General features: G+C 38.8%; 1 protein-coding gene across 1 annotated transcript in view; it reads left to right on the forward strand.

Moving 5' to 3' along the window:
- SNX29 (sorting nexin 29) overlaps nt 1–17,757 on the forward strand; it is a 3,382,132-nt gene that overhangs the window by 875,462 nt on the left and 2,488,913 nt on the right. The window contains exon 12 of the mRNA XM_044089182.1: nt 9,950–10,013. Coding sequence (XP_043945117.1) covers nt 9,950–10,013 — 64 coding nt within the window. The remainder of the gene's footprint in view (nt 1–9,949; nt 10,014–17,757) is intronic.

Here is a 17,757-nt window from a genome sequence, read left to right on the forward strand (position 1 = left end):
GGCAAGACCAGGCAGGAGGAGAAGGCAACTACACACACCACAATACCAGTCTCACATAATTCAACCACACCACTGAATCAAACACATAAACACACTAAGACATACTCGGAGGCTCTGAGTAAAAATTTACCTAAACAGCAGAGGCCTCCAAAGCAGACACCCAAGCAACTGCAAACTCAATACACCACACAAACAACACATAAACAACAAAATCAGTGTACAAAGCAGTCACTGCCCTTAAGGCCAAATACAACACCAAACATACTTGTCATAGGTGACTCCATAGTCAGACACACTGACGTCCGCCACCAGACTGAGTAAGGAGAAGGTCACAGTAAGCTGCCTGTCAGGCGCTAGAATCCGCCACATAACACAAGCACAGGTCTCTCAACAGCAGGTACAAGTACGACTCAGTCATTGTCCACGCTGGTGTCAACGACCTGAGACGTACCTCCTTGGACTACATGAAAAGAGACATTGAGGAGCTCTCTGATTATGTAGCCCAGGCAGGTATGACCCTGACCTTGAGCAGTATCCTACCTTCACCTAGAATGATGCCACAATACAGTGATAAGATGATCAGCTTTAATAATTGGCTTAAATTCTGGTGTCATTCAAAGGGGATCCAATGTCTGTCTGCCTGGGATGACATGCTGGACAAGCCACGCTGCTTCTCAAGGGACGGCTTGCACCTGTCACCCCTAGGCTTCCGGATATTGGCAAAGGCTCTTGCCACCCCCATAGTGCCTTTTTTAGGCAAGGCTCAAATTCTAAACCTACCACCCTAGAACACATAAAAGGAAAAAAACTAAGGGTAATGCTGCTCAATGCCAGAAGTCTCAATCTCAAGAAGCACGCACTCGAGGCCCTTCTCAGTATGGAGAACATCGATGTCTGTGCTGTGACAGAAACCTGGTTCAAGGCTCCTGAGAGCACCCCAGCACTAGCAGGTTTCACCTCATATCATGCGTTCCGCCCCCAAAATCCGGACAACACCAAGAAAGGAGGGGGGTGTCCATATTCATAAAGGACACCCACACCTCAAGGTTGGTGGCAACGCACGATGCATCGGAGACCATCCAGGTGCAATTAACCATAGGCAAGACTGCTCTGCAATTTGTAGCATGTTACAGGCCACCCTCTCAAACTCAGGAACCTCACATGGCCTTCCTGAAACAATGGAGGGGGTAAATGTATCTCCAAACACCATCATACTAGGTGACTTCAACTACCCTAATATAGACTGGGAACACTACTCAAGCCCAAACACTCTAGCCCAAAGGTTCCTGGAGTTCATAAACTCAAATGCCATGGAACAACTAGTCACCATCCCCACAAGAGGAGAAAACATACTTGATCTCATCATCACGAACATGGGATCACAATGTTCAACACCGGAAGTATACCCCGCACTGGTGAGATCAGATCATAAACTAATCTCGCTGGAGGTCCTCATCCCGCCCCCACCTGAAACAAAAAAGACAACAGTGAAAAACTTCTCAAAAGCCGACTTCACACTTCTAAAAACTAGTGTGGTCTCCTTTAAGGCCCCTGAGCCAGTGGTAAACATTACTCAAACCGCTGAATCACTTACAAATGCCTTCTACCAGCACCTACAGGACTGCATGGATCAGGCAATCCCAAACAAAACTAAGACTCTTTGTACCAAAGGCAAGCGTCCAGTCTGGTGGACCCCAGCCATAAACAAGCTCTACAACAAAAGGAGGAAGCTACTACAAGATAGAGCAAAATCCTTGAAAGGTAAGACACCTTTGATCATTATAAGTAAAAACTAAGAGCTCTCATAAAATCATCCAAGGCAAATTTTGAGAGAAAAATCGCCAAGGATTCAAAAGACAATCATAAGGCCTTCTTTAGCTATGTTAGAAACCTAGGAGGAAACTCCCAGATATGCTCAGAATTAGTTCAAAATGATGTGAAGATTACTGAACCTACACACATTGCCAACATACTGGCTGACAGGTTCAGTGCAAACTTCTCCCCCCCCCAAAAGGAGAGATATCTATACCAGAGGATTGTAGCCCCCAAAACATCTCCAACGCCCAGGTGAGAACTGCTCTCTCCAAAGCAAAAAACACAGCATCCATGGGACCAGATGGTGTCCCCAGCTGTGTGCTCCATGAACTCAATGAGGAATTAAACCCGCAGTTAGGACAGCTGTTTAATCTTAGCCTCACCTCAGGATACATACCCAAGGAGTGGCGCACGGCGACTGTGGTCCCACTTCACAAGGGCAGTGCCTCCACCGACCCTGGAAATTACCGTCCCATTAGCTTGACAAGCCTTATCTGCAAAGCCATGGAGAGGATCATAATGGAACTCATAAATAAAGACATAGGGAACTTGCAGACTTTGGATCCAACCCAGTTTGGCTTTGTCAAAGGCAGATCATGCCTTTTAAACTTGGTTGACTTTTTCGAGACAGTCACCAAGGCCATTGATGAGGAAAGGCAGTCCATACAGCCTACCTTGACCTGGCAAAGGCCTTGACACAATACCCCACTCAGGTATCATCAAAAAACTCATCAGCTTGAATGTAAACCCATACATCACAAGATGGGTTGCAAACTGGCTGAGTGACAGAACCCACAGGGTCAGAGTTGCTGGAGCCATGTCAGACTCAAAGCCTGTCACAAGTGGTGTCCCACAGGGATCAGTCCTGGGTCCACTCTTGTTCGGCATCTACTTTTCTGAAGTACAAGCAAACACAGGAGGGTTATGGCTGACAAAGTTTGCAGATGACTGCAAACTGGGCCATAGTCGAAAACACATCTGACACAGATATCCTTCAGAAGGGCCTCACAGAAATGGATAACTGGTGCCAGAGCCATGGCCTAAAGTTAAATGCCAAGAAATGCATAGTCATACCCTTCGGGAAAAACAAGGTTACCCTAGCTACCATATAGGTGGCAATCCACTGAGAACAGAAGAAGTCATCAGGGATCTGGGGACCCAGGTTGACAGTAGCCTTCGCTTGACACTCATGTTGCTAAAGTAGTTAGGAAAACCTTCTACATTGCCCACCTGATCATGAAGGGATTCACATCTAGATCAAGGGAGGTCATCGCCCCTGTACTCATCACTCATTAGACCTATGATTGAGTACAATGCCCCATTCGAATGTATCTGACCAGACACCTGCAGCAGCTGGAAAGGCCCCAAAAGTTCCTCACCAAAAGGATAAAGGGTCTCAAAAATATGTCTTATGCTGCCCGACTGAAAGAACTCCAGCTCTATTCAGTCTCATACCGCTTGCTCAGAGGTGACCTGTGCCTGACATATAAGGCCATGTCAAACCCTGATTTGATGAATATGCTTCACCTCAAAAAATCTAGATCCCTCAGAACCACAAGGGCGGGAGACTTAAACCTTGACACGGTTATTAATAGAACATGCTGGAGGGACAGATTCATCACCCAGAGACTCCCTATGCTGTGGAACAAAATCCCGGTACATGTGAGGCAGAGCACCTCGCTGGCCTTGTTCAAGAGGAATCTTGACCAATGGATGGGGGATCGCAGATATACCCCAGGGATTACTTCAGTGTCACTGCTTGACAGAGGCACAGCAAAATAATAGGCATAGTTTTATTCAAAACTAAAGGGGTGGCGAAAGCCAAATAACTATGGGCTAGGCTTATAAATGCCCTTGGGCAGATAGCCTAGTATGAACCTATGAACCTATAAAACAGACAGCTACTAGTATGCATTCATACACATTCTATGTATCAGTTGCTCCTTAATTTCTGTCTAAGTGGAAACTTAGCAAGATGATGTTGGCTGATGCTAATGAGGTTCATTTTTTTAATAGAAAACTGTTTTATCTGTTTGGTCCTACTATTGCTTTTGACAGCAGTGGTCTTTTGAATGTTATTTTTTCATAGATATCACCAATATTAGACATCCGAATCAGTGCAGTTAGACTATAGTTTTTTATTCATACTCAGTTTTTGAGTTTATCTTTCTTACTGGTATCTCACAATCCTAATGGAAATGGGTTGATTTATGCCAGTTGGTATGTACATTTCTCCTTGTATAAATACCACCTTGGGTTTATCCTGAAAAGAGGCCTAGTGGGACTGACAAGTTCAGCAAAGGATGAATAAATAAATAAATACACAACTACATTCTTGGTACATATTAGAAATCCATTTGAACTTTTCTGCCTTGAAGGTATATTCCTTAGTTTTATCCACATTTTTCAGCCTGGTTGAAGATTCTGTGATTCAGAATTTATTATATGATAACTAGCTTCTGTTCATCGTACCATGCTGTGCGATTCCTCCTTTACAGAGGAGATTAGCATTTCAGCACTAGCTGGCAATATTTCAGTGACCAACCAATAGGAGCTTCATACTGTAGGTGTGTGTGTGTTTAACTTGGTTTTCAAGTGCAGAGAAGTTAAGGTGGACAGATGCTTTTTAGCACTGCAGAATTGGTCAGTGTTTTTTTTTTTATTTTATTCACTGACTGTATTCTTTGTAAAAATAGCCTCTGGCCAGCACAAGAGGATACACATTCACCTTAGAATTCTAGCTGAATCTGGGTTACTGCCAGAGTGTATTGACACCCGTACTCAGAATCACTGGGTGATCTGCCACTACTCAGAAGTGAGGGAACTTTTTAATTTTAATTGCACTGTGCTAGTACAGATAAGTGCCATCTGGCAGAGATAAATGCTGTCTGGAATACTTTGTTAAACTTAGTATTAATGCTAACACACACTATTAGGGTAGATAAAGTACTGTGTGTGGCATCCAAGACTTGGAGTTCATAGCACAGAAAATTAAAGCTGTCATTATTGGGTGGAGGCCTTAGGCTTTTCTTGCCTTTTGTGTGACTCTGAACCAGTTTATCCAGACCTGTACTTCTTGATCATCTCTGTAAATAGGTAGTTTTACCTTAGGGCTTGACTAGTGAATGAATGAAAAATATATACATAAAATATCCTGCAGTTTGGGATGTCACATATAACACACTAGTAAATCCCGAGGAGTTTGTGAAAAGCATCTTATCTCAAGGATCTGTAATAAAACTAAGTGTACTTCTTTCCCATCCATTATTTTATATAATGGTTAGAAGGTGTTGTATAACACAGCAGTTGGGTAAAATATAATAAAAAAAAATTTGCACACTTATCACAGAGGCCAGGATTTAACCCGTGATGATAAAGACCTAGGTTAATTTAGTATACCTGGCAGGAGAGTCTCACCCCAAGTGGAGTAGGCTATAATGGAAGCCATCTTGCTTCTTCTGGGAGGTGGGAAGGAACAAACTCCTTACTGAGATGAGAAGTAGACTTTCAGGGCTCCAAATGTTGCAGAACACCGACAGATATTCCTGACCTGCACTGTAATGCAGTGCCTATCTGCCAGATGTATTAGAAAAAGCTCTACTTCCCACACTGTCAGCGTAAATTTCTCTCTCAGGATTGTGTATCAGAATGAATCATGGGTTTGGGCACAAAAGTAATTTTATATCAGAGAAACAGAGTAATTTAATTTGCCATCTTGTGGTAGTTTAAGCACTTTAATTTTTATGTCAAGAAGTTGTCGGAATTCTCCACCACATATTTTGTGTATTAATCAGCTAGTTACTGTGGAAAATTTACTTTATTTTAAAGCACAGAAACAGTTGTTTAATGCGACATTTTATTTATTCATTCCTTACCTAAATGATCCCACAGAAATCACTAAGATGCATCATTTTCTAAGACAGGATTCTTCAGAACATGCCTCATTACAATAATGGCTGCAGAACTGTCAGATTTAGGACAAAGGGAAGGTGCATGCAACCTTATCTTTTTTTTCCTTTCTGCCCTTGTAGTGATTACCATTGTTGTATCTCTCACTTAAAATGTAGCTGACCAATTTTTAGGTGCTGTTGCAGCAGGCGCTTGCTTTGATGAATTTCTTCTCTGATGTCTGTTCTGTTATTCAACCACAGTGTAGCATTAAACTTGTGATAGACTAGCTTTCTAGAATACATCATCAGTCAAATGGACCAATCGCTGGTGCCATTGATAGTCATGCCAGTGCACCCACATATTCAAGCAGACTGGACATGGAGATGATGAGAACTGGCAGGATGGCCATTCAATGGCTCTGCTGAATTAAATAAGATAGCTGGCATGTTGATAATCTATTCATTGTCTGTACTTGGTGTTAAGTTAATGAATTTAAGTAGAAGAGGACTGGTAAGTCACTCATTTGGTACAGACAGACATGAAATGAGGGTACTCACCATTATACAACAGCCACTGCTAAAATGAAACCGATATGTATGTCTGCAATAATATAGTAGTAGTTATAATCATTTCTGCACAGTAGCAGTTGTACTGTGATCCTTGATATCTTTTTAAGGATAGTGAACAAAAACAGTGGAAAGATTAGGATGTGTCAAAAGTAAACTTGGTGTTCTACTTGATAAATGTAAGCAAAATGTAAATATATAAAGCATAGTACACCCAGGGATGGTAATGTGTAACATTCATGTACTGCCTTCCTGACTAGGGAGTATATTTGAGTGTCATCTCCAAAAGGTGCAGATGCATACATTTCTACCCCATTAGCGTATATTCTCATTTTTATTAAAGCTTGTATATAGATTCCTTCCCACCCCTCTGGTTTTGTTCCTGCAGTGTACAATCCTGCTGAACAGTGTTTATTGGTTTCCAAGTAACTACTGTTTATGTTGAGCAGTGGTTATATTACAACTTTTAGTTTGTGTGGGCTGTAGTCTCAGTTGGAATATCTTTTGAAACGTGCGTTAACACTCATTTTCAGAAACATACAAACTTATCTGCTGTAGTTATGCAGCTCTTAACAATAAAATGAAATCAGTCTCTTGTTCATGTTACTGCACTGATGATGATTAGCTTACTGCCTCACAACTCATGAATCTTCATCTTGGTTCTCAGCTGGAGTGTTTTCTTTGTGGAATCTGCATGACCTCTCTGTGTCCATTTGGCTTTTCACCGGGTGCTCTTTTTTTATACCATATCCCAAAGCTGGGCTGTAGGTGAATTAGCAATCCTCCATACTTGCCCATTGCTTTGTGTGTTGTATATGATTGTGTGTATGTCCTGCAGTGGGTTGATGGCCCTGATCAGGATTTGTTTCACTGCCTTGTACCATCAAGTACTAGAATAAGCTCCTCCTCCATTACCCTGAAGTGATTTGTGTGTGTTATTAGGGAATAACTGAATGAACAGCATTAATTCTTTGTGTGCTAGAATCATGACTCTACCCTCATGAGCTTATATGCATGACTCCTCCCTGCATTAAGTCTTCATTCAGGCCTAAGGCACCCTCTTCTTTGCAAACTGATGGATGCACCACCTGGAGTACTGAGATAAACTTTGTAAAATAGTGTGATGAGAAAAATACACAGCAGTGGTAACCTTTTCAGTGAGGATAAGTATTGTTCCTCAGAGGAAGGAGCTCATACTCAACCCTAGTTTTCCAGTTTTTAAAAGGGGTTGGGTGTCACTCCATCTCTCTCTATTCATTGCCACTCTCCTGACTTTTTCGACACTCATGCCTGAGTGTTGCAGATCTTCTCTCTCACAATCCATCCCTCTCTTTGCTGGATACCCTTGTTTCCTCTTGCCTTCTTCCTGTCTGTCCGTAATCTTCTTATTCACATTGTCTCCTGCTTTTCTGCATATGTGCCCAAACCATCATAATCTGTTCTCCTTGACGACCTCTGCAATTGGAGATACTTTGGCCTCTGCTCTGATGTCCTCATTTTTTCTTCTGTACCACAGTGCATCCTACTACCCATTTCAGGCTCTTCATCTCCATCACCTCTAGCTTTCTGTTTTGTACACCTTATTTTTCAGCCTGTTGGACATTTTTCTGTCATATACTAACCCTGATGCTCGTGTCTCATTTGGCTGCAGCCCCTCTGATTCTTGCTTTGACCTCCTCATTTAGTCTTCCCCTCTCTTCAACCACCCCTTTCAGATACATTGAAGCTGTTAACCTGTTCCACTATATTATCTTCCATCTAAATTCTCAGCCTCTTTTATTTTCACCCAGTTACCGCCATTACAAATGTCTTATCTGTACTCCGTAGCATTCCATGTGCCTTCAGTTTTGCATTCCATTTCCTTATCCTATTGCTAAAGTTCTTTCTCAGATTCTGCTTATGTCATATCATGTACATACAGCAACTTAATTGACCTGTCTCCTTTAATCTGTTTGCTGATGTAGTCCATCACTAGTATGAACAGCAGTGGGCTCAGAGCTGAACCCTGATGCACACCCACTCCCACAGGAAATACTGCCGTAAGACCAAACGCTATTCTTACTTGACTCATTGGGTCCTTTACATAGACTGTGCTAATTCCACCAGTGTTTCTGGGACAGTTGAGCCACTGCTCAACTGTCAAAATCATCTTTCTTGGGACTTTGTCATGCTTTCTTTGCTCAATTCCATCTTACTGTCTTTTACTGTGCTTATTTGTTTATTAATTAACCTGTCCAGATTTTTTAGGTAGTGTAACAGGAGTTTGATCCCTCCATAATGCCACAGTTGTAGATGTCCACTTTGTTCCTATACACTGGAACTAGTATGTTTATTCTTTAGTCATCTGGGACACACCTTTCTTCCCATACTGCTGTGAGTGCCCTAACTCCCAAGTCTAACCCTACAACTTGATCATATTTGCTTTGACCTCATTTGAGCCTGCTGCTTTCCCTGACTTAATTTTCCTTCTTACTTCATCTGTGGCGAACTCCTCCTTTTCTCTTATTGTAGATTGTCTCTGGGGCAGTACAGCTTCTTTGGGTTTTCTTCATTTAGAAGCTGCTGGAAGTAGTCCTTCCATCTGCCTTTGATGCCCTGTTGACTTGTGAGCAGGTTGTTGATGGCATCCCTTGTGGAATGGTGTCTGACCATCTTTGTCTTTGCATTGCAACCTGATAGTTTCTTTGTCCCATCTACTGAAGCACTTTTCAGAAGCTAGTAGAGCACTTCTGATGTCTTGTTCCTTACTACAACTCCTTTCCAAGCGTCTTTGTTAGCGAACCATTATTATTTCTTAGCCTGATCTATCTTTTCTATCTCCCACTTTTTCCTGCACTCCTCTCTTTTTTTGATGACTTCCTGGACTTCTGCATTCCATCACCAGCTTTCCTTATGTACTTTATTTCCATACCTGGCTTGGCCGCATACCTTTTTGTAGTAATAAGATGTGTTTTGAGGTACTGCTATTCTTTTTCATCTCTTACTATTTTCTCTTCTTCCTGAGATGCTAGAGCCCTGAGTAATTCTCTGAACTCTTGTGCTTTCTCTCCAGTCAACTTCTGGGACTTAAGCCAAGTCTCTGACTTTAGAGCCTTCTCTGATCACAACTTCCAGCTGATTGTGGCAACTAGTGGTTTATGCTGTGGGATGACTGTTTCACTGGAGATGACTTTGCAAATGTTGATTCTACCCCACTGCCCTTTCCCTTACTAGGAGGAAGAACCCCTGAGTTGCATGTTGGCCAGTTTTGCATGGGATCTTGTGACTGTCTCTCTTATTGAACCATATGTTGGTCACCATCAAGCCATTTGCCAGAAAAAAGTCTAGAAGATCAGCATTGAACCTTGTGGTGGGAGATGAAGACCTTCACCATTATGCCAAATGGTCCAGGAGAAAGATGCTGTTAGGATGCAAGATTTTAGAATTATTTTCTAATGCACTTGTGGTCATGATATGTAGTTTGCCTCACACAGATTGTTTCAAGGTGTGAGTCTTAAGATTGCAGCAGTTTTCTCCTTTAGTGTGAAGTTAGAAATTGCTGCCACATAGTTCAACATGTTTAATTTGATCATTTTTTGATGATATTGTCTAATCTGATTGCTTTTCAACAGCCGAATCTTTGCATCCTGAAATAATTAACAGACATTTCTGCTGATGTGTTTTTTTTCCCCTTGTAGATGACTTACGTCAAGCTATCGTGGCTATGATGAACAGAAAAGATGAACTAGAAGAACAAAACAGGTTCATTAATTTTTATTCCTGCACTATTGCATTACAGGAAAATTACTGTTCTACCATTCTATTTGATTTCATTATGGAGACATTCCATGTTTTTTCTCTTGACCTTTTCAGGCATGAGTAGTTTAAATGAGGAAAACCTGGTAATGCAGTGTATTTTATGCTGTTTCATTAGTTTTACTGTTCATGCTTTTTTTCTAATACTCTTGCTACTTTGATAGAATGCTGGCATCTCATTGGTATCATCTTTACTTAGCTTCTTTTATTTCTACAATTTTCACATCCTGTGCTCATGTAATGCATCCAGAGCCACTCAATGCATCTGTAAAGCACTGTTGACAGTCATCTATCAGGCTTTTAGTGATCCGAGTTAAGGAAATCGGCATCAGTTTGCATTTTCAACTAATATTTCCAGGTGCTACCTAAAAGGAAGAAATCAACTAATTCACATTCATAAGACATCTGCAGTTTTAACTTCTGGATAATGGTATTTCTTCTCCTGATATCCCCATCGTGGCATATGTCTGAGTTTTTTCTTCATTTGATTCTCAGAAGTATATATACTATGATTTCACTTTAGCTAGGACAATACATTTAAGCTCTTGCACCACTCTTATTTTCTGCTGCTTGTACAGTTCAAAGCTTTATCCTAATGTTCACAGTGCAGAAGTTCCTGTGTCCAGCGCTTACAATGATGAAACCTTTGCAGTCGTCTCCATATCAGAAACCAGAACTCAGTGACACTGTCTCTTTTGGGTAGATAAGTATGATGTGAAGCATTGCCTTGATGTTAGGTCCTGTGCCTTTTTCTTTTTCTGTGTATTGCCAGACTGAAATGCTACCATAGCTCACTCAAGATGGTGTCTAACATGGTCCATTCCATAATGCCAGGATGCAGCCAGAGTGGCATGAGAACATAACTGAGTTGGGGGCCAGACCCAGAGTTCATGCGTTGTGCTGTATCTGCATATGCAGTGATCTTGATCACCTCACAGTCTGTGAGCTCTTGCCTGGCTAGAAATAGGTCGAGGTCACACCTCTTATGGGGCAACAGTGGAAGATGCATGGGAGCTGAATCACTGGCACCCAGCTTGAAGCATAAGTCCCTTGGGTTTCCATACTTCTCCCATACTAGAACATCAGAAATATACCCTCACCTAGCCTACTGACATATAGCATCAATCAAATCTCAGCACATTCTTATTTGTTGTACTTGGAACTATGGAGCATTTTCCCATGCCTCTCTCTAGCTCATCTGTTACCCTGTAGCTAGGGTAAAGGAGACTTTTGTGACGCATTGTCAGCATGGATTATTTGTTTGTGTGTTCGACTGATATATGATGGGAATCATACTTGTGAAACATAGTTTTAAGGTCCATAGAGTGACACCACTGCAGACCTTACATGTCCTAGCACTGCCTCGGGTGAGTGTTCTTCATGGGCTCTGTTGCCCAGATTTCATGTGTTATATATCTTCTACTGAGACACCTCTCCCCAAACATTAGTTCACTAATGTTTTACGTATGGACATAACTATGAACATATAATGTGCAGAGACCTTTATAACTAAAATGGAAAAAGATAACAGTATCTTCCCTTGATGTTGCTAGCCAATGCGTGACCCCTTTGGAGAGGCACTCATATTGCTAAGATTTCATTTGCAATATCTTATGGCTCCTTTGCATTCCCTCCAGTAACATCTTAACCAGTAAAAAATGAAAAAAAAACAAACTCCAGAACAGCTTAAGCCAGCACACGAACTCCAGCCACAACACAATTAACTCTTTATTCAATATTTAGCGCTTTCTTCCCAAAGAAGGGACTTCCTCAGAACAATTAACACAAAACACCCAGCCCTTATATACCCACTGTTAATTGCATGAATTAAGCAATTGAAATTGTAATACCATATTAATTAATTAAAAAAAATATATATACACCAACTAAACAGTCAACAAACTCAGTTATAAATACATTGCATATTATACATATCAAAACATTACCCTATGAATGTTAAAAACATTATAAAAACATTTAACCCATTAATCGCTTTAATGTTAAAATGCATGCTATATTGATAGCTTCATTGACACCTGGGTACCTAGTTGCATCTAGTCTTAATTGCCATTTCAATTCACAAACATCTAGATGCAAATCAACAATTCTCCCTTGGGGATCCTTAACTAACTGTTCCACAAATAAAAACTTAAAATTTTGGTCCCCCTGTTCCTTAATATGCCTATATAAGGCATTGGTAATTCTCCCTTTTCTAATATCATTTGCATGCTCACTAATTCGATTTTTAAAAAACCTACTGGTCTTACCTATATAAAAAAATGAACATTTTTGACACTTGGCCATGTATACAACATTTGAGCTGCAACAATTGAAAGGCCCTTTAATATAAATGCATTGTCCATTACACTTGAACCTATCCTTGGTTTCTAAAATGTAATTACACCAATTACACATTCCACATTTGTAATTACCTACAGGCGTATTTGTGTACACCGTAGCATCATTTCCATTGAATTCAGAAAAATCTTTGAGGGACCTATCCCTTCTAAAAATATTTTTTGAGCAAATTTTACCCACTTTTTGCTCTATATTAGGGTCATAACTTAGAATATCTCAATTTTTAAAAAACACCTCTGTTATGCTACTAGCATCCAAATTGAAAGTTGTAATAAAACTTAAGCCATAATTTTCAGGCACCCGCCTACCATCCATATTTCTCATAGTGTTATACTGCCCAATTATAGATGGTATGCAACCACTTAAAATAGGTTTGTAAACTCCTTTGGTACATTTCCCCACTACTTCCTTGCTTATTTTTTCCATGAATTCCACTGGATATCCCTTTTGATAAACATATTGGTGATAAACTGAACTTCATCTAGAAATTCACTGTCGAGACTAACCATTCTGGATGCTCTTACCAATTGTCCCTTGACAATAGACTTTTTTTGACACACAGGGTGCCAACTATTAAATTCTAGGTAAGAGTTTGAATAAGTGGGCTTCCTGTAAGTCTTGGAGTACAACCTACATTCATAATTGTCCAGGGTTAAACCAACATCTAATTAAGAAATCCTTTCCTTACTACACTGGTGAGTGAAATTTAAAATTCCATGGTACTGTTCATATAATTCAGGAATTTTTTTAATTGATCATCAGTGCCCCACCACAACAAAAATAAATCGGCTAAAAATCTCGTATAATATATAACATTAGTCCAGTATACGCTTTGCATTAAATATTCCTGCTCCCAGAATGACACAATAAGATTAGCAAACACTGGGGCACAAGCCACCCCCATGGCAACTCCAGTGAGCTGTTTAAAGTACTGGCCCTCAAAGCATATATAATTATTTTGCAACACTGTGTCCATAAGGGCAGTTATTTTGTTCATGAAATCCTGATCGTATAGCCCAGTTTTGAATAATTGCCTTTCTAACCATTGGACACCTTCACCAATGAGGTATGACTGAAAACGAATTCACAACATCAATGGTGACCATAACCAACCCTGAAACTGACCTTTCCAAATTTTCCAAAAAGCTCCAAGAGTCCTTTGTGATATATGAGAATTTAGAAAGGCTTTTTTGCATGCTATTATCTAGGAACTTACTAATGAAACACGTCTTAGATCTATGCCCGTCAACTATTGGATGAAATTTTAATTGTGTTAAACCCTTGTGTATTTTTGATGTACCAAAGATTTTTGGTATCATAGGGTATTCAAACTTATCTAGACTAATTTGGCCTTGAAATAACATATTCTTCAGTGCTAAATCGATCTTTTGATAGGCTATATTGATTTCATTTAACAAACTCTCCTGGTATGTACCATCCCATCAACAGGGAATTCATTTTGTCCAAATACTCACTTTTGTTCATCAATACTACCCCACTTCCCTTATTGGGTTTCATATTACGGACCGTTCTGTCACTAGTAAATTCCTTTAATAATTTTTCATCTTGTTTAGTCATATTATTATCATATTTATACTGGGGATGTTTAAAATGCTGTCTAATCTCTTTCTCACATATTCTTTCATATAATGGTATAACATTATTTAAAGGTAGGTTAAAAACACTTGGTTTTTTCATGCTTACCCTTTCTTCTCCATTGTTGGATTGCCCGTTAAACCACATTTTTAAATTTAGTTTACAGGTAAAACATTTCAAATCAACTAAGGCATTCACCACATTTCCTTTTCTCGAGGGAACAAAAGTAAAATCTTTTGCTAAAAAATTGGCATGATCAACACCAACCACCTTAGTAGAATAATTATATATTTTAAAATCATTTTCACTATTCTCAGCTATTATTGATAACAGTGCAAACATCCATCTTCAGTTGCATTGATGTTCTGAAAATCCTCCATAGATATACACACTGAATTAGTAACTAAATTTCCTCTAAAAGATTCAGGGCTTACAGCACTCAAATCAATACAATTTTCAAACATTACACCATTACCAGATATACTTTCTAAACCATAATCATAATCCACGGTATTAAAATTGTCAAAATTAGCATGATTTACTATAACTGTTATGCCCTCATTTAACGCATTCACCTCAATAGGTTCATTATACGCGTTAACTATGCTACCATTGCTAACTACATTGCATGCCACATTAAAATCACTCACTGAATCAAAATTCTCTAAACTAAATAAACAATTGGACATTTCAGTTTGACTTGAGACACTATTATTTTCAGCTTTAGATAAATAAGCAATAGCATAATCCATAGGTTTGTCTGCAGTTAACTGTTCGTGTAACTCTTGGGATTCAATTAGCGCTTTTTCAGCAACATTACTTTTTTCATCATTTCTATTTTTATAATGTTTTTAACTTTCATAGGGTAATGTTTTGATACGTATAATATGCAGTGTATTTATAATTGTGAGTTTGTTGACTGTTGGTGTATATATATATATATATATATATATATATTTTTTTTTTTTTTTTAATTAATTAATATGTTATTACAATTTCAATTACTTCATGCAATTAACAGTGGGTATATAAGGGCTGGGTGTTTTTGTGTTAATTGTTTTGAGGAAGTCCCTTCTTTGGGAAGAAAGCGCTAAATATTGAATAAAGAGTTCATTGTATTGTGGCTGGAGTTTGTGTGCTGGCTTAAGCTGTTCTGGAGTTTGTTTTTTCATTTTTTGTTGGTTGTTCAGCATTATGGATTCTTCGGCTGCAAACAGTGATGTGTTGGATTTGTTACAGAAAATAAACCAGCAGTTGGCAGTTCATACTGCCCAGATACAGACATAGATTGACAAAAGTGAGGTTCCAGTTACTTAGAATTTTCTAGGGAGTCTGGGGTTACTTTTGACCCAGCCAACCCAGATCTCCCAGGTAAATGTATCACCTAATGTTTTGGAGGGGGCTAGTAGTAGGTCCATCCAAGAAGGTGAACAAGCTGTGCTTAAAAGCAATGCCTTGAATGAGAACGGGATGGATGTATGGAAGAAAAACAATTTTGATTTCCATCTGAACTCTGGCAGTCCTAATGTCAGTGCACAGCAAAGTGATAATATAATGGACAAATTAAAAGCATTTGAAAAAGATCTGCTTATATTCAAAAAATTACAGATGGAAAATGCTTATTTGGAGAAAAATATTGACTTGGGGCAGGTTCCCCGTGGCCTTCGATTTTGGAAGTATCTAAATGGTGCTGAAGGTAATGAAGAATTGCTTAAAGAGTTGAATGCCTTATTTGACTGGACAGGTTTTGAGTTAATGGGGCTCATGATTAAATATAACAAACAAGTTATGGGGCTCATGATTAAATATAACAAACAAGTTATGGAAGTGCGCTGTAATTGTCTGGATTTGTTAAACAAATCTGTCCAGACAGATATCCAATTTGAGCAGCACAGGGGAGCTTTTGCAAGTGTTGTCGAAAAGGTTGATAATTTATTTTATTTATTTATTTTACATTTGTTGACCGGGCTAGTCTAACTGGATATATGTCCATTTTCAGTAGAGGCCCGGGGAGAAGAGCTCCAAGCATAGGCAGTAACAAATAATCTAATATATACAATAGTAACATGAGTTATAGTACATTATTCAGATTGTACATGAAAGAGGCTAGTATAGAGTCTTATAGTAGGATTAAGCTAAGATTAAATACTGAGAACAAGCAACATATGAGAGAATAAACAGAAAAAAAAAAATATATATATATATATATATATATATAAATATATATATATATATATATATAAATATATATATATATATAAATATATATATATATATATATAAAAGAAACAGTATAGGGATATATATATATATATATATATATATATATATATATATATATATATATATATATATATTTTATCTCTTTAGATTCTAAGTTGAGCTGTATGCAATACTATATTTACACGTAAATAAAACAAGCTTAGAAGGGATTTAAACAAATATTTTAATCATATAGTTTATCCCTGTTTCCCTGGCAATCTTGAGGCAGATCAGCATGAGGTCAACAATGACGAGCCAAGAGGGGAGGAGTGAGTGACGTCAGCCCCGATGATTCAAAGAGGGCAACAGTTGAATTCCCAATCTTCAGGTACTGTCACAGAGGGAATGAGGCATTCGGAGAGACTACGAGATAAAGAGCAGCCCCATTTTTCAGAGTGCCACCATGGAGATTATTCCAAGCAGGGGGCAAGACTAAAAAAGGCGAGGAACAAGTTTTAGCTGCTGTTGCTGATGAAAATGTTGCAGCTTTTTCTTCAAATGCAAGTAAATGTGGGCGTTCTTTAAAGCAGATTGACAATACAAACGGAGACTTTCTTGTGTTGATGGCCTGAATGAGGGTTTAAATGCTGCCTGTTGCTTGGATGTCAACGGTTTGACTATTTTATGTACTGAAACTGTAAACGGAAATGATGAAAAAAGTAATGTTGCTGAAAAAGCGTTGATTGAATCCCAAGAGTTACACGAACAGTTAACTGCAGACAAACTTATGGCTTATGCTATTGCTTATTTATCTAAAGCTGAAAATAATAGTGTCTTAAGTCCAACTGAAATGTCTAATTGTTTATTTAGTTTGGACAATTTTGATTCAGTGAGTGATTTTAATGTGGCATGCAATGTAGTTAGTAATGGTAGCATAGTTGACGCGTTTAATGAACCCATTGAGGTGAATGCTTTGAATGAGGGCACAATTGTTATAGTAAATCATGCTAATTTTGACAATTTTAATACCTAGGATTATGATTATGGTTTACAAAGTATACCTGGTAATGGTGCAATGTTTGAAAATTGTATTGATTTGAGTGCTGTAAGCCCTGAATCTTTTAGAGGAAATTTAGTTAATAATTCAGGGTGCATATCTATGGAGGATTTTCAGAACATCAATGCAATTGAAGATGATGTTTGCACTGTTATCAATAATAGTGGAAATGATTTTAAAATGTATAATGTGGTTGGTGTTGATCATGCCAATTTTTAGCAAAAGGTTTTACTTTTGTTCCCTCGAGAAAAGGAAATGTGGTGAATGCCCTAGTTGATTTGAAATGTTTTACCCGTAAACTAAATTAAAAAATTTGGTTAAATGGGCAATCCAATAACGGGGAAGAAAGGGTAAGCTTGAAAAAAAACAAGTGTTTTTAACCCACCTTTAATTAATGTTATACTATTATATGAAAGAATATGTGAGAAAGAGATTAGACAGCATTTTAAAACATCCCCAGTGTAAATATGATAATAA

Source organism: Protopterus annectens, chromosome 12.part0 (genome assembly GCF_019279795.1).
Source record: "Protopterus annectens isolate FY-2018-M chromosome 12.part0, PAN1.0, whole genome shotgun sequence".
Lineage (NCBI taxonomy): Eukaryota > Metazoa > Chordata > Ceratodontiformes > Protopteridae > Protopterus > Protopterus annectens.